The 25,685-nt window shown below is 44.7% G+C and overlaps 1 protein-coding gene across 1 annotated transcript in view; it reads right to left on the minus strand.

The window, feature by feature from the left end:
• Nucleotides 1–4,053: 4,053 nt before the first annotated feature.
• The window catches only part of npas2 (neuronal PAS domain protein 2), a 52,937-nt gene continuing 31,305 nt past the window's right edge, over nucleotides 4,054–25,685 (minus strand). Inside the window, exons 12-21 of the mRNA XM_055644024.1 lie at nucleotides 25,199–25,283; nucleotides 23,873–24,014; nucleotides 21,436–21,542; nucleotides 20,366–20,452; nucleotides 18,184–18,342; nucleotides 15,947–16,135; nucleotides 12,831–13,030; nucleotides 11,411–11,503; nucleotides 9,881–10,070; nucleotides 4,054–8,321 (exon numbers count right to left, since the gene is read on the minus strand). Of these exons, the coding sequence (XP_055499999.1) occupies nucleotides 8,163–8,321; nucleotides 9,881–10,070; nucleotides 11,411–11,503; nucleotides 12,831–13,030; nucleotides 15,947–16,135; nucleotides 18,184–18,342; nucleotides 20,366–20,452; nucleotides 21,436–21,542; nucleotides 23,873–24,014; nucleotides 25,199–25,283 (1,411 nt within the window). The 3' untranslated portion in view covers nucleotides 4,054–8,162. The remainder of the gene's footprint in view (nucleotides 8,322–9,880; nucleotides 10,071–11,410; nucleotides 11,504–12,830; nucleotides 13,031–15,946; nucleotides 16,136–18,183; nucleotides 18,343–20,365; nucleotides 20,453–21,435; nucleotides 21,543–23,872; nucleotides 24,015–25,198; nucleotides 25,284–25,685) is intronic.

Below are 25,685 nucleotides of genomic sequence, written 5' to 3' on the forward strand. Positions count from 1 at the left end.
TACACAACACTAAACCCAGAATCGCCTTTTCCCTGGTAGGCTCCACTACACGCTGCTCTAAGAATTCACCTCAGAGACACCCTACAAATTCCCTCTCTTGGGGTCCAGTAGCAACCGGATTTTCCCAGTCTACCTGCATATTGATTTCTCCCATGACCACCAGAGCATTGCCTTTCTGACATGACAATTGTATCTCCTGATGTAACTTGGATCCTGTATCCTGGCTACTGTTTGGGCACCTGTAAATAACTGCCTTTGGGGTATTTTTGCCTTTACTATTGGAAACTATTTGTTGGAAAATATTGACAGGATCAGACAAATGAATGTGGATTTTTACAAAATGGAAATCATGCTTGACAACTTTACTACAACAGTAAAATGTAATCAATTAATGATTGCTCCTATAACAATTTTCCAAGCAGTAAGACATTCCTGCTCCTATGTTCAAATGTACTCTCAATGAAGAGCAACATACCATTTGCAGCTTAGGGCAGCACAGCGGTGCAGTGGTAGAGCAAATTGCTTCACCGCGCCAGAGACCCAGGTTCGATCCCAACGATGGGTGCTGTCTGTGTGGAGTTTGTACGTTCTCCCTATGACCACGTGTGACTGCCTTGTGGTTTGTAGGTTAATTTGGCTTCTGTAAACTTTCCCTAGTGTGTAGGATGCAAGAGTGGGATAATATAGAACTAGTGTTCAGGTGATTGAAGATCAGCGTGGACTCGGTGGGCCGAAGGGGCTATTACTACGCTATAGCTCTAAAACTAAAAGGGGTTGCACGGTGGCTCAATAGAGTTGCTTCCTTATGACGCTATGTTCTATCCTGACTATGGGTGCAGTCTGTACGGACTTTGTTCGTTCTCCCCGTGACCGAGTGGGTTTTCTCCGGGTGCTCCGGTTTCCTCCCACGTACACGTCTCCAAAGTCATACAGGTTTGTAGGTTTGATCAGTCTGAAGAAGCGACTCAACCCAAAACATCACCCATTCCTTCTCTCCAGAGATGCTGCCTGTCCCGCTGAGTTATTCCAGCATTTTGTGTCTACTTTAGGTTTGTAGGTTGATTGGCTTTGGTAAAAATTGTAAATTGTCCCTCGTGTGTAGGATAGTGTTAGTGATCGCTGGTTGGTGCCGACTCGGTGGCCAAAGGGCCTGTTTCCGTGCTGTATCTAAACTAAGATGCCTGTGTCCCCTGCATGTTTCCTTCCATTGGCTGATGCATGGAGACCTACAGGACGTTGCACCTCCCCATTTCTTATTCTGGCATCATTGAGATAATTTAACTTCCTGCTTTTGCTACTAAAGCAGACACCCTCGCATTTCTCAACATTATGCTGCATCTGTCATGCATTGAGCTATTCCCTCAACATGTCCGAAAGTAACAGGAGCTTCTCTACACCCTCCTTGGAGCTTACCTTCCTGTATGTTTATTTTAGTTTAGCTTAGAGATAGAGCATGGAAACAAGCCCACTGATTCCACACCGACCAGTGATCCCCTCACACTAACGCTTGTGTTTTCTGTTTGAGTTTGACATTTCAACTCCCATACCCATACTGACCTTTCTGTCCTGGGCCTCCTCCACTGTCAGAGTGATACCACACTCAAATTGGAGGAACAGCACCTCATATTTCCCTTAGATATTGATTTTTCAAATTTCAAATAGTCTTTGCATTCCCCCATCTCTCTGTCCCTCCCCTCCTTAGTCATCCTGCTGGTTTCACTGTATCCCTTCATTATCACCTCTTCCATAGTCAACAATGGTCTATTGTGGGCTCCACCTTTCTTGAGTGATCTGTGCCAGCTCTAATTTTTTCTGTACCTTTTAATTTCTCTCGTTTCCCTCTCCCCCGACTCTCAGGCTGAAGAAGGGTCTCGACCCGAAACGTCACCTATTCCTTTTCTCCATTGACGCTGCCTGACCCGCTAGGTTACTCCAGACATCCGTGTCTATCTTTGGTGTTGGACTTTGACTTGATTGTATTAGGATTGTACAGCATGATCTGATCTGATTGATAGCATCCAAAACAAAGCTTTTCATTGTACCTCAATACACATGACAATAATAAACCTGAACTTAAGGGTGGACAAGCAACATGGAGGAATACCAAGCTGGTAAGTCTGTTAATATGACTGTGTATCTAATGTACATCCATTGTACTTGGTGACTGTGCATGAAGTGTAGCCACCTCTCGTTCCCTGTTTTAATTGGTGTTACACTGTTAGTCATCAGTTTCTCTCTCCCAGATCAGAATTAATTTAATCGGCAAAGTTGAAAGTATTTTGGTAGAAATTGCAAAAGTGTCCTTCATGATTAGACACAAAATGCTGGAGTAACTCAACGGGTCAGGCACCATCTCTGGAGGAAAGGAATAGGTGACATTTCGTGTCGAGACCCTTCTTCAGACTGGGAGTCAGGGGAGAGTGAAACTCGAGGTACGGGAAGGTAGAGACAAGATCAGAGCCGGCACTGATGACCAAAGAGCCCACAATGGTCCATTGTTGGCTGTAGAGAAGGTGATAACGAGGGGATACAAACAATCAAACTAGTAGGGAGGGGAGGGATGCTGAGAGAGGGAATTATCATGTTTCATTGCTGAGAGAGTGTATGGAGAACTGAAACATCAATGGCACTTGTCGGATGAAGCACTGGTTTCAATATGTATCAGTTACTGCAATAACAGTAATTTTGTGCTTGTACCAATTGAGATGGTGAAATGTTCCATAGCATGTAATTGTCTTCATGTAAAGAGGGTGTTTAAATAATTCAGTGTGTTCTTTCTAAATAACTTCATCCTAAGCGCCCAAAACCTTCCAGTACGTGCAAGGCCACCTGGTTCAATGATTGCAACTCTGATTATCCTTTTTTGAATGTGGATTCAGACAAATTTAAAGAACCCTGATATTTCTCCTCCAAATGCTGAAGTACTTGTACTGCCTCTCAGTGTCCCTGATACACGGCATGATTACATTGCTGCCTTGCTTTCATCAAATCAATGCATCCTTTCCAAGACAATAAATGTATTACTGATTTAGTCACTGTGGCTTCTTATAAATCTGGGTAATAATAACTATACAGTCATAAGACATAGGAGCAGGATTAGGCCATTCAACCCATTGAGTCTGCTCCGCCATTCGATCAGGATTAGTTTAGCTTGACATCACGTTCAGCAAATTGTGGGCCGATGGGCCTGCTCCTGTGCTGTGCCTTTCCAAGTTTAAACAGATTTTGTTTATTTATAACGTATGTACCTGTCTACATATAAATAGGTCTGAAGAAGGGTCTCAACACAAAACTTAGCTAATCCATGATCCCCAGAGATGCTGCCTGACTCGCTGAGTTACTCCAGCACAGTATCATTTTTTCTTAAAGCTCAGTTGGTCAGGCAGCATCTGTGGCGGGAAAGGACAGACTATGTTTTCAGATGGGGCCCTTCAGATTGATGGGAGCAGGAAGAGGAAGTTGATCTCCACGCCCCATCCCAGTGCACTACCAATTCTTTCATCACCTCCTAAAATCACCCTGACCCAGTCACCCTCTTCCTTTCCCCTCCCTCGTGCTCTCGCACTGTAAGGCAGCAACTTCATTTACAATCCATTAGCTCAAGGTAGAGTACGTGAATTACTTTATTTTAAACTATTGCAAATTTCCCAAAAAATACCATTAATCTCAACTCCCACCCCCGAGTCCCCTATTTCCTTTGTACCCCTTCTTTCCCCCCTGCTATTCCTTTCCACCCGTATCTCTCCCCATGGTGTTACATTTCACTCTTCTCCTTTGATCACCTTTTTACCTCCACCCTTGCCTTTTACCTCCACCGTTCCCCCTAATGAACCCCCCCCCCCTCTCCCTCACCTACACCGACATATCACTTGTCAGGGTATGTCCCACCCTCTCTTTTCCAGCTTTCTCCCCAGTCAGAAGAGAATTAGAATTAGAATTTCCTTTATTGTCCTTCAGACCTTACGGTCTGAACGAAATTTCATGCCTGCTGTCATACATACAATAATACAATAATAAACAACAATAAACACAAATTAACATCCACCACAGTGAGTCCTCCAAGCACCTCCTCACTGTAGTGGAGGCAAAAATCTTAGGGCTGCAGTCTCTTCCCTCCTCTTCTCCCTCTGCGCTGAGGCGATACCCCACTGGGCGATGGTACAAACAGTCCCGCGGCTCACCGAACCCCGCAAACGGGCCGGCCCGGGGTGGTCGAAGCTGCCGCCCTCCAGTCCAGTGGAACCCCGGACTCAGGTCACCGCCGCCAGAACGCCGTCCCAGCCACTGGAGCACCGTTCCAGCCCCGAGCCGGATCGCCCTCAAGTCAGTGCTGTTCCTCCCTTGAGCTGGGCTGCCCCGACGGGAGCGCCATACCTCCCTTGAGCTGGGCCGCCCCGATGGGAGTGCCGTTCCTCCCTCGAGCTGGGCCGCTCCGATGGGAGCGTCACAGCCCCTCATGGGAGAGTCTCAGCCCCGCGCCAGGCCGCCCTCACGGGAGCGTCACAGCCCCTCACGGGAGCACCGTTCCAGCCCCGAGCCGGACCGCCCTCACGGGAGCGAGCGCAGGGCAAGTCCTGACTGGCTCTGCCTCCGGAGTCTCGAGGTCGCCAGCTCCGCCATTAGGCCTCAGCGCAGACGGAGGCAGAGAAGGGGGATATGACAAAAAAGGCGCATTCCCCCGAAGGGAGAGACAGCAAGTCCCATTTCAACCCCCCCTCCCCACAAAAACACAACCTAAAAACCAAAAACTTAACTAGACAAAACGAAAAAAAACAACACAAAAAAGTAAAAACAAACGGACTGCAGGCGAGCCGCTGCTGCCAGGGTAACGCCGCCACTTCCGGACAGGGGTCCCAACCTGAAACATCTGTCCATTCCCTCCACAGATGCAGGCTAACCTGCTGAGTTCCTCCAGCACTTTTCATCTTGAATCAGGAAAGGACCCTGTGCAATGCTGAAATGGTAAGAGAGGAGAAATTGTGTCTGTTCGTGAAGTCTCTTTGGAAGTAATTTTTTATGTTTCTGTGTAGAACTCTACTGTTGAAATTAGGAATAAAAATCCAATGGCATTTGTGCAAAGATCCTTTATTCACAAAGACATAAATTGTGCAACCCCTTTCTGTAAGACACTTTGCTGTAACAAATTTTCATTGAATAAGAACATTCATAAATTCAAAATGACCAGTCACATCATATAAAATTTGCTAATTTGCTATTATAAGGATTTTTTGTACAGAATTCAATACAATATGTACAACAATTAACACTCTTCACTCTTTGTCAGGAATATATATCCAAACAAACAATGACTCCAAAAGTGCATGTTCTTCGTCCAAAGGTTAACACACCGAACAGATCATCTAAGACCAAAATGCAACTCTTTGAAAAGGTTATACAAAATACAATGACAGAATTGTAATACTGACTATTTTGACACTAGAGCTTATGTGAAATAAACCGTGATAAACTGGTTTATGTTGGAATTCAGTGTCTTTCCAAAACTTCATCCCTATACTCTGCTGGGTATACATTTTAAAACACAATACAGATTGATTGCCGCATGATAAGTCAATGTTAATAAATGTGAACATTTATATTTGATTAAAGAGTTCTGATGGCCCTACTTTAATGAGATTTTTAGGGTAATTTGCAATAGTTTAAAATAAATTAATTCATGCCATACAGCGCCAGAGACCCGGGTTCAATCCTGACTACAGGAGTTTTTACATTCTCCCTGTGACCACACAGGTTTTCTGTGGGTGCTCCAGTTTCCTCCCACACTCCAAAGACGTACAGGTTTGTGCTTTGGTAAAATTGTCCCTAGTGTGCAGGATAGTGCTAGTGTACGGGGTGATCGCTGGTCGGCGCGGACTCGTTGGGCTGAACGGCCTGTTTATGCACTGTATCTAAAGTCTAAAGTTGTGGGTAGAAATGGTGCTTTGAGATTAAGGATCTGCCATCATATTGAATGTTTGAGACTCTCAAGGGTCTGGTTTCTTGCTCTAACTTGTTTGTGTTCTTTGAACCACCATGACAGGGAAGAACATCAACCACTATACATGATCTTCACAAAAGCCTTTGAATCTGCCACTAGGGAATGATTGTGGAGGATCCTAATGAAATACAAAACTCCATAGAATTCATCTCAATGTTACATTTCCCACAGGATGGGATGTAAGCCCTGGTCTTAATAAACAAAACAGCTCCAGAATAGACTCAGTGGAAACTGGTGGTAAGCAAGGCTATTTCTGAGTTTTGTCATTGCAAAGTGCCATTTCACTGCGAATAGCTTGCCACTGTGGAGTGGAGCTGATCCTTTCGACAAACGGGGAAACTGTTTAGCCCACATCCATTCCACTTCAGAACCAAGGTCAACCCAATTCTCTCAGCCAGCTGCCCACATAAAGGATGCGTGAGTACGAACATGTTTGGGAGCAATGTGGTACTTTAGTTTAATTTAGAGATTCTGCATGAAAACGAGCCCTTCGGCTCGCCTACATACTCGGGGCAATTTACAGAGGGCCAATTAACCTACAAGCCCGCACATCTTTAGAACGTGGGAGGAAACAGGAGCCCCCGGAGGAACGTGCAAACTCCGCACGGATACCACCCAAGATCAGGATTGAACCTTGGTCTCTGGCTCTGTAAGGCACAGGGGTGGAGAAGTGGGGGGGACATCTTTCCCCCTCTTGCCCCCATCAGTCTGAAGAAGGGCCCCGACTCAAAACGGCATCTATCTATTCCCACCATAGATACTGCCTGACCCTCTGAGTTACTCCAGCACATTGTGCATTGTGCTTAAGATTCCCGATGAATCTGCAGTTCATTTAATTTAGAAATACAGCATGGAAAGAGGCCCGAACTCAGAAGGCAAGAGAAAGTCAGCACTGTACAATTAATGCCCTTACTGAAAATAATCAGATGACATTCCCAATGCATGGTCACAAATTTGAGAAGAAATGCCAATTGTACTGCAGCAATCTAAATAATACTTGACATACATTCACATGCATTCGGATTTGTCCTCGCAGTTAAATTCAACTCTCAGGCTACTGAGTTAAACCTCAATTTCCCTATTAAGATCTGAATGCTCATAATGTTTTTGTGTGTACATTTCTATATATAATATATATATATATATTTCTTCCAAGTTTGAAAGCAATTGAGGCATTTTAATATATCATTTGGATTGTCAGTTCCTGAGAAGATAAAACAGCTGTGAAACCAGGGAGTATTTGACTCTTGTTCAATCATCACTAGACCTGAATTTAAAAATTAATAATGCATCAACTAGTATTACACACAGTGTACAGATTGCCAGCAGAGAGGTTTAATGCATTTAGTTTTTTAGTGGATTCCACAGTGAAATATTTGGTTCAGAAACAGGAGAAGAAATATATTTTCAGTTAATGGCGGTCAGATTTAAATACTTTTAAAATATAAAATAGGAACGTTATTTAGAATATAGATAATGTAATATTTACAGTACATTTGCCTTGCAATTCTAGCTGTACGTGAAATGAGTGAAAAGCAGACTATTTCACAGAATCACATCTGACTTCCTGCCAAGGGCAACTATAAATGTTGACTAAAAGCACACGATGTAACATGGCATCTGACAAAATTAACTGCACAGTTAACACAGCTTTTAACAAGGTCACTTTTGTCGTTGTTTTACCAGTAATGTTCTTTTACTGATCGTTTTACGTTGTGCCAGTTTAATCCCAATTGTCATTTTCATGACTTGTGTTTAAAGAGAGCACACTCTGATCGCTAATAAATTCCATCACAACCTGCACTTACAAATTGGGTCCATGTAGGTGGCAGTGTTGCAGAACGTGTTAGGTTTTCTAACTGTTGGGTTCTGGTGGGATGTGTACTCCAGGCTTCTGCTGTGAAAATGACAACTGAGCATTAAATCCACTGCATAATCCCAAGGTATCCCTCAAGAGGGTGCCCCAGCCTGGTCACCCATCTTGGCTTCTGTTTTCCACGAGCTTGCAGTCCTTCCATGACGGTCTCCAAGAAATGGATCAGCTGCCCCAATGGAACAGGGTGAAGATGAGTCACTTGTTAAATGACCGAACACCTCCCCCCGGCGCCACTCGCCACGCTCTGCCCAACTAGCGCTTGGTCATAATCCACCGCTGGCACATTGGTGGTTACCGCGGCAGCTGGATGTTGGACATGTCTGAGAGTGTACCCGCGCTGTTCTGTATGCCACGGGAGTGGTGTTGTGAGAGGTAGTCCATATGTTGGGCTGAAGGCAGGGAAAGTGGCTGTGATTGGATGCCTTGCATTATTCCACTTGGCAGCACCTGCTAAAGAAGCAAAAGCACCTGGTTACAATTCAGTTCACTTCATCACATATCATTTTAATGACATGGCTAATCTTCCCTGCTTTCCATCTTATTCAGCACTCTCTCCATCTCTCTCCAACATAATCTCCAACCAGTTGCCAGTATCTACATTAATCTGCCCACATCACGCCTGACTGGGCGTCCTCTGTGCTGAATCTGTACGTTCATCTTATTTCCCCTCATAAATTCATAACTTGTAGGAGCAGAATTAGGCCATTCAGCCCATCAAGTATATTCTGCCATTTAATCATAACTGATCTATCTCTCCCTCTCAACCCCATTCTCCTGCCATTCTCCCCATAACCCCTACTAATCAAGAATCTATCAATCTCCACCTTAATAAATATCCATTGACTTGGACTCCACAGCCTTCTGTGGCAATGAATTCCACAGATTCACCACCCTCTGAGTAAATTCCTGTGGTTTCCTTCCACATCTCAAAGATTTGTGGATTAGTAGGTTAATCCACAAATAAGACAGTTGGATGAACGTTTTGTAACTTTGCCAGCACCAGAAACGTGGCGAATCTTGTGCACTGCCGAGGTGAGGTCTGCTGCATGATTTTACAGAGTTGTAGGCCAAAACCAAGAATGTCACTATCAAGATACATGTTACAATAAAGTATAATTGAATCACTGAATCATTGAAGATTAGACCCTGTTTTGTTTCTCAATTCCATGCCAAAACTCCAGGTGACGGCACGGTGGCACAGCTCGTGGAGCTGCTATCACATAACTACAGCAACTCGGATTCAATCCTAACTTGGTGTGGTCTTGGTTGAATTTGTTCATTCCTCTTCTTTCCCCTGATGTTTCCTCCCACATCTCGAAGATTTGTGGATTAGTAGGTTAATTGTGTACATTACACCTCGTGTGGAGGTGAATTGTAGAATCAGGGGGGATTGGGTGAGGGAGGAAGAGATGTGGGGAATGAAAAAAAGTATTAATCTATGATTAGTGTAAATGGGTCTTTGAATGATATAAAGTTACAGCATGGAACAGGCTTCAGCCCACTAGTCCACGCCAACCGTCGATCATCCGGTCACACTAGTTCCATGTTCTCATCCACTCCCCACACTCCAAGGACAATCTACAGAGGAAGATTAACCCGTACATCTTTGGTATGTGGAAGGAAACGGGAGCACCCAGAGGAAACCCACGCAGTAACAGGGAGAAGGTGAAAACTCAACACAAGGCAGGTCAGGATCGAGTGCAGAATATAGTTCACAGCCTTGTATCCCATCAGTACGATAGGAAACATTGGAAAGACTCAGCAGATATGGAAGAAATGAAGGTAGTGTTTCAGGTCAGCAACAAATTCTGATGACCCTTGCAGTTCCGGCGAAAGATTGTTGGCATGAAATGTTAACACTGCTTCTCTCTGCATACCTGCTGCTTCTTTCCAGTGTTTCCTGACACTATTTATTGTTCTGTCTCTTGATCTGAGATCTAACTCTAAATGGACGTTATTACCATAGTTTGCAACGTGGTGTTAGCCAGAGCCTCAGGGACTCACCTTACCTGTAGGTAGTGATGTTGCTGTTGGAGGGGCATGGGATGGTGGGCAAGCTGCTGTGAGATGGAGGTCGACTGGTGCTGAGTGAACCCTTGGTACTGGAGAGCCATGGATCCAGGAGATGGCAAGATGACGGTACTGCAGCTGATCGGCTGCATGGCTAGCGCTGTAATCATCTGCTGTTCTTGAAGATATCTGAAAAACCAAGAGAGCAAAGAGCATTAGTCGTGCTTCCCTTGAAAGCATCCAAAAGCAAGAAATTACAGATGCAAGGCAATGTGAAATAAGAACGAACAGCCGGGCATTCAATGCCCTTGGAGTCAAAAATAGCCCCAACCTTCAGCATTTCAAAGTTGCATCGAAACTGGGCAGTTCTTACAGACAGTCAAAGTCAACGGCCCTGTCTCCAAACATCTACCCACCAACATGAAAACCCTCACCTGTATCTACCCATCACGTAGATAGACACAAAGTGCTGGAGTAACTCAGCGGGTCAGGCAGCATCTCTGAATAAAAGGGATTGGTTGACGTTTCGGATCCAGACCCTTCTTCAGACTGGTTAGGGATAAGGGAAACAAGCGTTTTCGATGGTGATGTGACATTTCGGATGATGCATTCCTAACCAAAACATCGCCTATTCCTTTTCTTCAGAGATGCTGCCTAGCCCGTTGAATTACACCAACATCGTGAGCCCAACTAGTATAAACCAGCATCTACAGTTCCTTCCTACATATTTTGCTTACTTAGTACTTGTCAGGCTTTGTTTTTCCCACATCTCTCTTCCAGCTTTCTCCCCCACCACAATCAATCTGAAGAAATGTCCCGACCCAAATTTTCTCCTATCCATGTTCTCCAGAGATGCTGCCTAACTCCAGCATTTTTGTGTCTTTTTATTTGAACCAGTAATTTCATCTCTGTTTCTGTCTCTCCAGAGATGCTGCCTAACCTGATGTCTATTCCAAACATTATATTTCATTTGGTTTTACAACAGCTGAGGTGTTCAGCACTTCAATGTTCCAACATCATTCATCAGCAGTTCTGGCTCTTTTTTTCTCTTAATTTATATAGCCTGATTTACTAACAACACAAATCAGAGACAAAGAAGCATAAACGGCTTTTAACTGCCACATTAATTTACTTGGTCTCTCGCCACCAGAAATATTCCCACCTCCCCCTACATTCTTCAGCAACTCCAACATTTTGTGTCTTTGTTTGGTAAATCAGCACCTGCAGTTTCTATGTAGGAAGGAACCGCAGATGCTGGTTTACACCCAGGATGCTGCCTGACCTGCTGAGCTACTCCAGCACTTTGTGTATACCTGCAATTCCTTGTTTCGTCACATCTCTGTGGTAGATCGGATACTGAGCTCCACATTTGAGAATCACTACTGTCTGTGAAAGTTATAGAGGTGGTAACTTTATGAGGACACGTTAAGCATTTGTACTACTACATAATTCTCAGCGATCCCAAGCCTCCTCTTTGTACAGCTATGCTTCTGAGTTTGCTTTGGTTGAATCCTAGCTACAGTACATACTTGGCTTGGTGCTTTGTTGTGCTGTTCTGGGAGGGCTGTTCATTTCCACCTCTTTTTGGCATTATGGAATGGACGGGCTGATTTAAAGAAAATCTGCAAAGAGCCAAGCGAGAAATATAGTTGAGCTCCTTTCCCTTCACTCATGGAGACTAAGCTGAGGCCAGCCCTTTTCAAGTTGCCGGCTTAGTTTGATAACATGCAACTGGAGGTGAAGTCAAGGAAACAAATTTGCGTCAGCATTTAATTTGTGTAATGAGCGGCACTGGGTCAGTCTAAGCTCATGGAAGTACAGGTAATTTGTGTTTGTTTGCGTATTGTCACCTGCACCGAGATACAGTGCAAAGCTTTTGTTGCGCGCTAACCAGTCAGCAGAAAGACAATACATGATTACAATCGAGACAGTGTATCACATGAATAATGTGAATTACGTTTAGTGCAGTTGTATTCCTAAGAATCCCTCTGCTATAGAAAATCCCATTATAAAACCAGCAGTGTCAATTGGGAAAAGAGGGTTATGGGCTAGAGAGTTTCTTGCTTGCATTGGGTTATTTTTCTTGACTGGATTTTCAAACATAAATGTATTTTTATAATAACTAAGTTTCTTTTTGTTACTGTGTAGGAAGGAACTGCAGCTGCTGGTTGGTGAAGATAAATACAAAGTGCTGGAGTACCTTAGTGGGTCAGGCAGCCATCAATGGACCATTGTGGGCCCCACCTTTCCTGAGTCATCGGTGCCGGCACTGATTTGTTCTGTACCTTTTAATTCCTCTACTTTTCCTCGCCCCTGACTCTCAGTCTGAAAAAGAGCCTCGACCCGAAACATCACCTGTTCCTTTTCTCCAGAGATTCCACTTGACCCGCTGAGTTACTCCAGTATTTTGTGTCTATCAAGGTTGTTACCCAAAGCCTTCTTAAAGAACTACAATGTTCCAACTGACTCCTGGCAACATACGACCCATGACTGATGAAAGCAGGGGAAGGGGCATTTGGGAAAGTGTTGAGAACTTTGAAGCCTTGGATTTGGAGTGTAAACATGTGGAGATGGTGGAATAAGTCACAACCTCACAAACTCTCCTTCCTCCAGCCTCACTCTATTGACTACCACCTGGCCCACCCGTAGTAGAGTCTATGTTTCCCTAGTCCTCATTAGTCACCTCAAAACGTACAGAGCCAGAACAAAAGCAAAGCATCCTTAATCTCGAGGGACTGCCTGTAAAGCAGGTGCAGAAAAGCTGAAATAAAAGCAGAAAATGCTAGAAAACTCAGCAGATCAGGCAGCAAAACAGAGTTAATGTTTCAGGTTGAGATTGGTAACTTGCTCTTAATTTGTCAGCTGAATGATCTAAGTTATAAATACCAGTTCGACACTGGGCCGAAGGGCTTGTTTCTATGCTGGATGATTCTATGACTTGAGTTGTACCTTAGTTGTCGGTCATGTCCATAATCAGCACACGAGTGGCTTTGGCTGGTGTCTGAAGGCAGTGAAACTGGGAAGGTCCCTTTCGGAGCCTGGGTAAACATCATGGGATTGCTGAAGATCGGTGCGACCAGGTTGGTTGGTGATTGAATTTGTACGCTGGCTCGCTGAAGTTGCCCGTCTTTCACGAACTGCTGCTTCATCTGCAGAAAGTAAACACACCGTCAACCCTCAGACAATACCTACGATAAAATACAATAAAGGGCGGCACGGTGATGCAGCAGTAGAGTTGCTGCCTTACAGTGCCAGAGATATAGACCAAACGTGGGGGCAGGTGGGACAAGTGTAGCTGGGACATGCTGGCTGGTTTGGGCCAGTTGGGCCGAAGGGCCTGTTTCCACACTGTATCACTCTATGACTCCATAATAGGAGTCTGGGCTCCTCAATTCAAGAGTGTGTCCATGCTATATTTAATAATTGAACCTTGATATCACAAGAGTTTTCACTTGAACTGCATCAGCAATTTGGTCAGAGTTCTAATCATTTTAAGAAAATTAGTTGAAATTGAATTTTAAGAAACATTTAGACATGTATTAAGACATATTTATAAAGGTATAGGACAGGTTTAGAGGGATATGGGCCAAATGCAGGCATGGGACTAGTGTAGATGGGACATGTTGGCTGCTGTGGGCAAGTTGAGCCGGAAGGGGCTGTTTCCACGCTGTAAGACTCTATAACACTATAAAAGTTTATGCATTTCACATGTCTTGTAAAATTTATCAATCTGTCTGTACAAAAGATGCCATTTCATAATATACCTTTTTATTCCCTTTACAAATACCTTGTTTTAAAATGAAAATTATATTCTCTAACTACAAGTTGTATCTCTGCAGTTCGATAAATACTGTAGTTAAAAATAGATTCACTATAAATAAAAACATTTACAATGAGTGTTGTCATTGATGTTAAATAACTGATAAATACTTTTAAGAAGAACCAAAACAGTCTGTTAAGTAAGAGTACAGTTGTTAACTGCTTAGTAGATTGGAAAAACTGCTTGCTTTGGTGCTTCCTATAAGAGTCATAGAGACTTACAGCATGGAAACAGGCACTTTGGCCCAATGCCCATGCCGACCAAGCAGCCTCATCTCTCAGATTCTCACCTGCCTGGGTTTGGCTTACATCTTGCTAAACCTTTCCTATCCATGTCTGTGTCCAAATGTCTTTTCAATGTTGTCAGAATCAGAATCAGAATCAGAATCAATTTAATTGTCATTTGGACCCCTGGAGGTCCAAACGAAATGCCGTTTCTGCAGCCATACATTACACACAAATAGACCCCAGACACAACATAATTACATTTAACATAAACATCCATCACATTGCTGTGATGGAAGGCCAAAAAAACTTCTCTCTCCACTGCACTCTCCCCCCCCCCCCCCCGATGTCAGAGTCAAAGTCATAGCCCCCGGCTGGCGATGGCGATTGTCCCGCGGCCATTAAAGCCACGCCGGGTGGTGCGAGGTCGCACACCGGGTCTTGGTGTTGGAGCCCCCGGTGTGCGCTCGCAGAGTCCGCGGCCATTCCAGCCGCGCGGGGCAGTGGTGTCAGGCCCCGCTCCAGGAGCTCTTCGACCCCGCAACTCGGGCGGGAGAAGTCGCCGCCGCAGAAGCCCCGAAAAGCGGTCTCCCCCCAGGGAGCCGTGGGCTCCCGGCGCCGTCGTCCACAGACCTGTAGAGAGCCTCCGACTCTCCGGCAGCAGCAGCAGCAGCAGCAGCATCAGCAGCAGCAGCGCTCCTCCACCGCTCCGGACTCGGCCAGCTCCACGACGGCAACGGTGAGTCGGCACCTGAGTCCCCGGTCTCTTCCTGTTGGAGGCCGCTCCTCGTTGCGGCCTCAACGACGACTGAGACCCGACGAGAAAAGGTCGGGTCTCCAGTGCAGGGAGAGATTCAAAAAGTTTCCCCCCCTCTCCCACCCCACCCCCACCCCCCCACACACGCACCCCAACATAAAATAACAAACACTACATAAAAACACACAGACAAAAATAATAAAAAACGCGGACAGGCTGCAGAGGCCACTGCTGGCCAGAGCCGCGCCGCCTACCGTCATAGTTCTTGCCTCAAATCTAGCTTGTTCCAAACACCCACCACTACTCTGTGCGAAAAAGTTGTCCCTCAGGTTCCCATTAAATCTTTCTCCATTATGTATCTGTTTCTGAAATGTCCTGGTTTTTATTAAGAGTTAAAATAGAACTTACTGAAAACACTCACTAAGTTAGGCAGCGTCAGTGGAGTGAGAAACAGGTCAGATTGAAGATGCTTTGTCAGAACTTGGAAAGAGAGTTTCCAGGTCTGATGGAGAGTTCTGGACCAGAAACATCAAATGTTTCTCCTTCCACAGATGCTGCCTGACCTGCTGAGATTTTCTAGCATTCTCTGTTTCTGCACCATCTGCAGCTTGTTGGTCTTTAATTTTTTAAACGTTCTTCAACATCTTGCAAAATAGTCCAATTAGTAAACCTCATCACGATGATTACTTAATCCTGGGACAACATCTAATTTATAAGCAAGTTGCAACTTCCAGAATGAAGTGTGGACATTTGATTTATGTAGAAAATAATTGATATTTAAAATTCTGTCACCTTATGTATTGGTTAATATTAAGTAAAATACAATGCTGAGTAGCTAAAGAGAAACTCCAAGTCACGTATCAAGAAGTCTAGACTTACTTTACTTTTGACTTTAGAGATACAGCGCAGAAACAAGCCCTTTGGCCCATCGAGTCCATGCTGACCAGCGATCACCACTTACACTAAAACTATCCTACACATTAGGGACAATTTATAATTTACAGAAGCCATTCAGTCGACAAATCTGTATGTCTCTGGAATGTGGGAGGAAACCGGAGCACCCAGAGAAAACCCATGCGGTCACAGGGAGAGTGTACAAACTCCATACAGACAGCACCCATAGTCAAGATCAAACCCGGGTCTCAGGCGCCATAAGGCATCAACTCTACCACTGTGCCGCTCTAAGCCAAATGATCGTGCCTTGAAAGCCACTGTGAAGCTCCCCTCTGTATTTGACTGTTGTAATCTGTAACTAAGACATTACCGGCACTGATTTTGCTCTTGATTCCCTGAGGAGTTGCTGAGGGGATGAGGACATCTGCTGAGCGTGCAGATCAGATTCAACGAGTGCTTGCATTTGTTTGCTGGACAGGTATGAATTCTGCATGGCCACATCTGGCTGCTGCCCTTGAACTTGATGATCCGATACATTAAAACTTGATGGTTCCGATTCCTGAAATAGCATCGAGAAGCACATGGACAATATAGATTAAAATATAATGATCTGCAATTATTCTCTTAGAACTGCAAATTTTAGCACAGAATATTTCAAGAAAGCAGAATTAATGATTCTCTGACATTCCCAACCACCTACTCCGGTGAGTCTCACCCACAGTTGGTCTACCTCAGTGGGATTTGTTTAGTGTAGTTTAGTTTTGAGATACAGCATAGTAACAAGCCCTTCGGCCCATCAAATCCGTGCCGACCAACGATCACCCATACACTAGTTCTCTCCTACACTCTAGGGACAATTAACGATTTGCAGAGCCCAATTAACCTACAAACGCGCACGTCTTTGAAATGTGGCAGGAAACCATAGCACCCGGGAAAACCCATGCGATAACAGGGAGAACGTACGTACAACGTACAGACAGTTACGATTAAACCCGGGTCTCTGGCGCTGGAAGGTAGCAACACTATCTCTGCACCACTGGAGGCGGCCAGGCAGCATCTCTGGAGAACATGGATCAGTGGCATTTCAGGTCAGACTGAAGATAGGGTCCTGAAACAAAACGTCGCCTATCCATGTTCTCCAGAGATGCTGTCTGACCTGCTGAGTTACTCCAGCACTTTATGTCCTTTAGTGTAAACCAGCATCTACAGTATCTTATTTCTTCTAGGAATTTCTAATAATTGGTTAATTCCTTTATGTTATTGCCACAGAGAAATTGAGACTAGTGGTGTGCCTCAGGGTTCGGGGCTGGGCCCATTAGTGTTTGTCATCTACATCAACGATTTGGATGAGAGCATACAGGGCAAGATTAGCAGGTTTGCTGATGATACAAAAGTGGATGGTTTTGCAGATAGTGAAGATGGTTGTGAACGATTACAGCAGGATCTTAATCGATTGGCCTGGTGGGCTGAGGAATGGTTGATGGAATTTAATACAGAAAAGTGTGAGGTGTTGCATTTTGGGACGTCTAATAAGGGCAGGACCTACACAGTGAATGGTCGACCTCTGTGTAGTGTTGTAGAGCAGAGGGATCTAGGAGTACAGGTGCATGGTTCCTTGAAGGTTGAGTCGCAGGTAGATAAGGTGGTCAAAATGCCTTTTGGCACATTGGCCATCATCAGTCAGAGTATTGAGTATAGAAGTTGGGAGATCATGTTGCAGTTGTATAAGACGTCGATGAGCGCATTTAGAATATTGCGTTCAGTTCTGGGCACCATGTTATAGGAAAAATATTGTCAAGCTTCAAAGGGTTCAGAAAAGATTTACAAGGATGTTGCCAGGACTAGAGGGTGTGAGCTATAGGGAGAGGTTGAGTAGGCTGGGTCTCCATTCCTTGGACTGCAGGAGGATGAGGGGTGATCTTATATAGGTGTATAAAATCATGAGAGGAATAGATCGGGAGTCTCTTGCCCAGAGTAGGGGAACCGAGAACCAGAGGACATATGTTCAAGGTGAAGGGGAAAAGAATTAACACAAATCTGAAGGGTAACTTTTTCACACAAAGGGTGGTGGGTGTACAGAACAAGCTGCCAGATGAGGTAGTTGAGGCTGGGACTACCCCAACGTTTAAGAAACAGTTAGACAGGTACATGGATAGAACAGGTTTGGAGGGATATGGACCAAGCGCAGGCAGCTGAGACTAGAGTAGCTGGGACACATTGGCCGGTGTAGACAAGATGGGCCGAAGTGCCTGTTTCTACACTGTATCACTGTATGACTATGAATTATGGAGTTATACAGCGTGGAAACGGGCCCTTTGGTCCAAATCATTCATGCCAACCGATATTCCATCCCAGCTAATCCCATTCGCCCGTGTCTGACCCATATCCCTCTAAACTGTTCCTATCCATGCACCTGTCCAAGTGTCCAACGACATCCTCTAGCAGCTCGTTCCAAAACCTACCACCCTCTGATTGAAAAAGTTGTGATGGTTGTGTTCTGATCAAATAGCAACACTCAGCAGGATTTGGTAATGAACTGTGAGACCAAATCAGAAATTAGCAAGGAAGCAAAGCACAAACAAAAGCAGATCTCCATCTAGACCGTACCTGGGGATTGGAGGCATGCACAAGTTGGAGCTGCTCCTTAATCTGATGGAGTTCCTCCTGCTGGGTCTTAATGTTGGCCTGCAGGATCCTAGTCCTTTCCTCCAGTTGCTCCTTCAGATGGTGCATCACCCCCTGCTGGACAGGGCACTGGTACGCGGCCTGTGGTGAAAACATGGGCATCAGCCAAACAGATATCACAAACAGTTGCATGATTCCGTTTTAGTTTTAAAGATAAGTCTTGGAAACGGGCCCTTGGGCCTACCGAGTACACGCCAACCACACTAGTTCTATCCTACACACTAGGGGTAATTTACAGGAGGCAATTGACCTGCAAACCTACCCATCTTTGGAATGTGGGAGAAAGTCGGAGCACTTGGAGGAACCCCACGCAGTCACAGGGAGAACGTGCAAACTCCTCACAGACAGCACCCGTGGTCAGGATCGAACCCGGGTTTCTGGCCCTGTAAGGCAGCAACTCTACCGCTGCGCCGCTGTGTCTGTGTTGATTGCTCTCTCTCCCCCTCTCTCTCTCGCTTCATCACTTTGTCTTTTTCTCTTTGTATCTCTCTCCATCTTTCCACTTTCTCTCCGTCATACACACACCCCTGCTCTCTCGCTCACATTCTTCATCACACACTCTCCCACTCTCTGCCTGTCTTTGTTGTGAGAGTTACTATTCATCAGAAGGACTTGTGGTGGCTTACCACCACTTTTCAGGAGGAATTAGGGACGGCCAAAATCCATAGGCTTTGCCAAATCCTGAAAACATAACAAATAAAAGTCAGAGGAGAGCGTTGCCATTAAGTGACAGTTAACTGTAAGGAAGCTGGGGGTCAGAGTGAATGCTTGCGGGTGTGGGTTAACTAACTTTGCCAAATTCTACTGAATACACAAGTAATCTTGTTCTCTGCATTGCTGCGTTCATTCCAGTTACTCAAAGGCTCTTCAGGGCTGGTACTCGACAATGTGGGCAGTGGGATAATCAGGGTGGCTGATCGGGGCCTCCTGTTGTGGCCATAGTGGACACCCAGTGGCAAGCATAGGTTTACACACTCAATGAGGACCGGCAGTGGGATGATGCAGGCACCTGACAAGTCTCTTCCAGCTACATGGAGCACTTGGAGGAACTGTCCCTCCTGTTCCCACAACCTGGATCGAAGAGACTTGTTGAGGAGATGGAACAACTGGCTTGAACCTTCCAAATATCAAATTCTTAAAAAGACTCGATATTTTTAAGAACTTGATATTTGAAAGCTAAAAGATGGCGCCCAGAAAGGTGGCAACTCTTTGTGTACTACCTACCTCAAAAGAAATCTACTCAGTCATAAAGTCATAGGGCTGCACAGCATGCAAGCCGTCCCTTCGGCCCAACTTGTCTATGCTAACCAAGATGCTCCATCTACACAAGTCCCACCTGTCCGAGTTTGCCCACGTTTGGCCCATATGCCTCTAAATCTTTCCCATCCATTTACCTGTCCAAGTGTTTTTTAAATGATGTTACAGTACCTGCCTCAATTACAGATGGCGGTGGAGGTTAAGGCGTTGGTTATTTTTATAGCAGAGATTGATAGGTTCTAAGGCAGTGGTTCTTAACCTGGGGGTCGGGACCATCACGGGGGGTTGTTTGGGCTTTACCGGGGGATATGAAGGGGTCATAAATAACATACCAATTTTTAGGAACCTAATAGTCCTATCCCACGGTGCAAGTTCATTCCAAGAGCACTCCCGAGTTTAAAAATAAATCAAACTCGTGGCAAGCACGGAGAATGAACGTAGCGGGTACGTCGGAGCATGGGGACGTCTATTAGCGCTAAAGGCAGGTACTCGGGAAGACTCGCTAACGGCAGATAAGCACGGGAAGACTCGTGACGATTTTTCAACATGATGAAAAATGTCCACGAGAACCTGACGAGCAGTCATAACCGTAAATCTCCGAGTTCGAGGGCAATGTGTTATATTGAAGCATCAGCTCATTGTCTCCAAAATTCACCTCCACTGACTTCAATGGGAAGATTTCAGGGCAAACTTGGGAGAGCTCTTGGAATGAATTCGTACCTTTTTCGTTAATATTTTGCTGTTTCCAGCTACTTGTGACCATAAATATCTACTACTACTACTAACTACTACAGGTACATCAAGTTATGATAGGGGTTAGAGCTGGGTATTTCCAGCTATTACATACCATAGGAGGCTGTTGAATGGAGCCTTTGGTTGGAGGCACAGACAGCTGCTGAGCTGCTTCAGGCGATGGTTGCCCTGTCATCAAGGCCTGAGAAAGCAAAAACAAGACTTCATGAGCAATATTCCCTTGACTTTGTCATCAGTAAAAGGCAGTATTCATGTCCATAATGCTCAACCAAATGACAATATCTTAAGGGTTGGAATGAACATTCAATTACTATTCCAATATTGGTATTCCAAAGCTTACAATGCAGGGAAAATTAATTGGTCTTAAGAAGGGTTCCAACCCAAACCGTTGTCTATCCATGTCTCCAGAGATGCTGCCTGACCTGCTGATTTACTCCAGCACGTTGAGTCTCCTTGTCTTACTTTAGAAGGATGTGAAGGAATCTTATTGAAACATAACATTATTAATGGATTGGACACGCTAGATGCAGGAAACATGTTCCCGATGTTGGGGGAATCCAGAACCAGGGGCCACAGTTTAAGAATATGGGGTAGGCCATTTAGAACGGAGATGAGGAAAAACGTTTTCACCTAGAGAGTTGTGAATCTGTGGAATTCTCTGCCTCAGAAGGCAGTGGAGGCCAATTCTCTGGATGCATTTAAGAGAGAGTTAGATAGAGCTCGTAAAGATTGTCAAGGGGTATGGGGGAAAAAGGTAGGAACAGGGTTTTGATTGTGGATGATCAGCCATGATCACGGTGAATGGCGGTGTTGGCTCGAGGGGCTGAATGAAGTAATAGAAGCTTTTACTATCCTCCTTTAGATTCTTACCTTTTATACTTCATCTTGTCTCCCAGTATTGCCTTTTTAGTTACCTTCTGTTGGTCTTTAATAGTACCTTCCCCTTCAGCGTTCTATAGACTGACATCCCTCCCCCCCCCCCCCCCCCCCCCCCAAGCTCCCCAAATCTTTACACAACCCCAGTCCTTTCCACTCATCACTTTAATTTCATGTTTCATGTATCCTGTGTTTTAAGACTGTTGGCAGATCAATTTCTCTCCTGGGATAAATAAAGTTCTATCATATTGTATCTGAGTGTTGTATCATGCGAATGCAAAATCTCACCGGAGTGTTGATTGTGTGCGGTCTCTGTACAGACTTGTCCTGCAGACTTGTGTTCACTGATGATCTGGATGGTGTACTTGCCTCAGTGTGCGTCTTGGATATCGTTGCTGAAAGCAAGAAGCATTCACGGCATCAAATACATTCTCACAGGCTTCAAATATTTACCAGTGGAGACTAATTTTAGACTTGTTTCAAATAATAATATCTGGAAATACCGCCATTCTCATCACAATTCTCCCCGTTGGATTGCAACCTTGTCGTGGTCGGGGGGGCTTGTGTATCTCAGTGACCCCTAGAGCTATGCCAGCGGGAGATTCGTCTCCTGTTAGGGTCTCCCACGCTGAACAGGTCGAAGGGTAGAGGCGAGACGAGGAGAGATCCACTGGTCCTCCAGGTTGGGGGTTGAGCACAGGGCTAACACCCCTGTCTCGTAAAACAAATATGTTACGGAAACAGCAACTGAAGGAATCTGCACCACAGTGGACCTGACCTGGGGTCATGTCCAGAAACTAGCACAGAACAGACAGGAGTGGAGGACCTTCTTTTGCTGCCCTACATGCCAGGAGGCATAATAGGCAGTAAGTAAGTAAATCATCGGCATTTCAATAATGCAGAATGAGAATGCGACGCATGTTTTATCTGTTTTGTGCTGCTTGAAATTCATCCCTAACCAGTAGTGTTAAATGTGTTATATTGAAGCATCAGCTCATTGTCTCCAAAATTCACCTCCACTGACTTCAATGGGAAGATTTCAGAGGCTGATTCAATGTTTCAATGGACCTTTATTGTCACCTGTACCATTTAAGGTAGAGTGAAATTCGTTTTACCGTACAGTCATACCAGAAACAAAGTAACAAGACACACAACGACATAAATGTTAACATAAATATCCACCACAGGGGCTCCCCCACATTCCTCACTGTGATGAAGGCAATAAAGTCTTATCTTTTTTCCTCCTTATTCTCCCGCAGATGGGGCAGTCTAACCATCCTCAGTCGGGGTGATCGAAAATCCCGCAGCCGGCGATCAAAGCTCAAGCAATCGGGGCAGTCGAAGCTCTAGCGGCTTGGAGCTCTCGAAGTCAGTCCCAAACCAAGGGACTGCGAGCTCCACGATGTTAAATCCGCAGGCTCCCGCGGTTGGAGCTCCCAAAGTCGATCCTTTGGGAGCCGCCAGCTCCTCGATGTTAGGCCGCAGCGCAGACGGAAATATGACACGGAAAAAAATTGCATCTCCATTGAGGAAAGTGATTTTAAAAAGGCACCCCCCACATAAAACAAAGCTAAAGATACACTAAACAAACATTTAAGAACATACTAAAAACAACAAAGAAAGAAAAGGACGAGACAGACTGTTGGCGAAGCTGCCATTGTACGGAGCCACCCGGTGGAGAGGGCAGATGACATGGGCAATGAATTTCTGGACAGATACCTGCTTAATACTGGGAATGATAATAGTTGTATAGTCTCCCCATTTATTATGACAGTAATGCTGCACAATAGATTGGTCCTTTCTGGATATTTATTATACACTGAGCCATCCATGCAGTATGCTTTGGCAAACTCCTTAGGTTACAAACCATCACATCTCTCTCTACTTCTTTCTGACCACCTGTTTCTGTCTGTCTCTCTCTGTCTCTCTCCATCTCTCACTCTTTGTGTCTGTCCATCCATCATCTATCTGTCTATCTGTCTAAATTTATCTTTCTTTATAAATCTCTCTCTCTCTCTTCCTCTCCCTCTCTCTCTCTCTCTCTCGCTCTCTCTAAATCTCTCTCTCTCATCTCTCTCTCTCTCTCTCTCTCTTTTCTCTCTCTCTCTCTCTCTCTCTCTCTCTCTTTCTCTCAGTCTCTTGAACTATCTAATTCTCGCTCTCTCTCTCTCTCTAATTCTCTCTTTCTAAATCTCTCTCTTGATACTCTCTGGACTACTGGCCCTTACTGCTTGTTGTGTATCATTATAAATCTTTAACTGGACATATGTGAACTTCCACTTCTCATGGGTTTACCTATTTGACCTTTAAAAGAAAACTTTCAGCGTTCAATCATTTGTTGAGTAAAACAGTGGAGGAACAATGGCCCAGGATAGGGAAGAACTTCACAATAGGACCAGTGGGCTTCCCAACAACCACCTCTTGAACACTACAAATACCAACTAATCTACAAACTACAAAGTGTTTTGGTTGCACTAGGAACTTCTTGGTTGCACAAGGGACACTAATGTTGCATTTTTAAATTCATTTGAACTTTTATTGCTTATTGTGTAACATGTCTACAGTCCTGTTATGCTGCTGCAAGTAAGAGTTTCATTTTTCCGCTCTTGGTACAAATGGCAATTCAACACACTGGATACTTGAGTATTTTACACTCCACCTTTATATCTTAATGGAGATCAAATGAGGTCTGAACATAGAGAGTACAAGCTTAATTTCCACTTACAATGAGTGTCAGAGAGAGCGTCAGGAGAGGACTTGAACGAGCCTGGGGATGACACCCAACAAGGGTGGCTGCGGCTGAGCTTCTCGGTGGAGAATTCCTGGATGCTTTCACGATGCCTGGTATCCATGTGACAGTTCTGAGTCTTTAACACGGGGAAAGGAGGAACAACTTTTAATCTCCAGTGGCTATCGCCAAGATTACACATCTTCTCTTCAAAGGAGAGACACAGAAACATCGAAACATAGAAAATTTTCCCCCTCGAGTCAGCACCGGCATTCAATATGATCATCCAAAATCAGTATCCCATATCGCTTGATTCCGTTAACCCTAAGAGCTATATCAAACTCTCTCGGTAGCTGTAAACGCAACAATTTTGAATTGCATGACCACCGAACAAAGTTATTCTTACACTGACAAAACTACACAGTGCAGACAGAGCTATTTTTTAAATGTAAACTTTGCATCTTTCCCCTTCCAATTTGAAAGACCCAAAATAGCTCTGCTTGCACCATGTTCCTTGAATCAGAGTCTGGCTTACGACCAAGTGCTCTATAAGGAAATTCAACTTTAAAAATCAGCAGATGATGGAAATTTTAAATGAAAGCAGAAGGTGTTGGGATACTCAACAGTTCAGGTGGTAAGCATAAGAAATAGAAAGGAAGTTAAAAACTAGTCATAGATGTCAGCCTTTCAACCCAGCACATCTATACCAATCAATGCGCCTAGTCCTATTTGCATGTATCCCACTGAACCTCTCCTATCCATGTACTGGTCTAAAGGTGTAGCTGGGTGGTAGGAGAATGTCGATGGGGAGGAGAATGTCGATGGGGATCATTAATGAGTGTGTGAGAGAGAATACAAGGAAGTGAGTGGAAGAAATAAGATTGGTGGTCCTAGCAACATCCTCGAGACCTGGCAACGTCCTCATAAATCCTCTCTGCACTCCGCGATTCAGGCCAAACTGAATGGGCAGGGCCGCCCAGTGCTTTGCTCTCACTTCTGCTCTCATGTGCTGTATAAAGAGTTCTGATCATTAAGGTGTAGGAAGGAACTGCAGATGCTTGTTTACACCGAAGATAGACACGAAATACTGGAGTAACTCAGCGGGCCAGGCAACATCTCTGGAGAAAAGGAATAGGTGACATTTTGGGTCGAGACCCTTCTTCAGAAGTTGGTCTGAAGAAGGGTCTCAACCTGAAACGGTGCCTATTCATTTTCTCTGGAGATGCTGCCTGGCCAGCTGAGTTACTCCAGTATTTTGTGTCTATCTTCTGATCATTAAGGTAACTGATTCAGAATGCCAACATCTGCAGTGATTATCAGTACCTTCAGGCAAGGTGGTGTCAGGGTTTCAGTGGTGGATTCTTTGAGGCCCAGCTCTTGTCGCCTCTCTGCACGAACTTCAGCGTAGCTGCAAATCGGAAGATGAAGGAAAATGAATTTGTGCTGAAGTGAAATCTCACCCGGACAGGGTAACCATGGCGACATCAGTAACACCAGAGACACCAGCCTCGTCAAAGGGTCCAGACCCAAATGTCACCTCTCCAGAGATGCTGCCGGACCTGCTGAGTGACTCCAGCATCTTGTGTCTATCTCCATTTTAGACCAAAATGTACAAGTCAAACAACTATGGAGATTCACAATTGGCCAGCGTTATAGATAAATTCTTCCAACTTGTCAAAGAAAGCAGACATTATCAAACAGTCTGAATAACTACAACCATGCCCAAATTATATACATATGCAAAACAAAATTGTTGCTGTCAAACATGAGCCTAAATGGAGACATGAGGAACTGCAGATGCTCAAATCAT

The sequence above is a fragment of the Leucoraja erinacea genome, chromosome 12, assembly GCF_028641065.1.
Source record: "Leucoraja erinacea ecotype New England chromosome 12, Leri_hhj_1, whole genome shotgun sequence".
NCBI lineage: Eukaryota > Metazoa > Chordata > Chondrichthyes > Rajiformes > Rajidae > Leucoraja > Leucoraja erinaceus.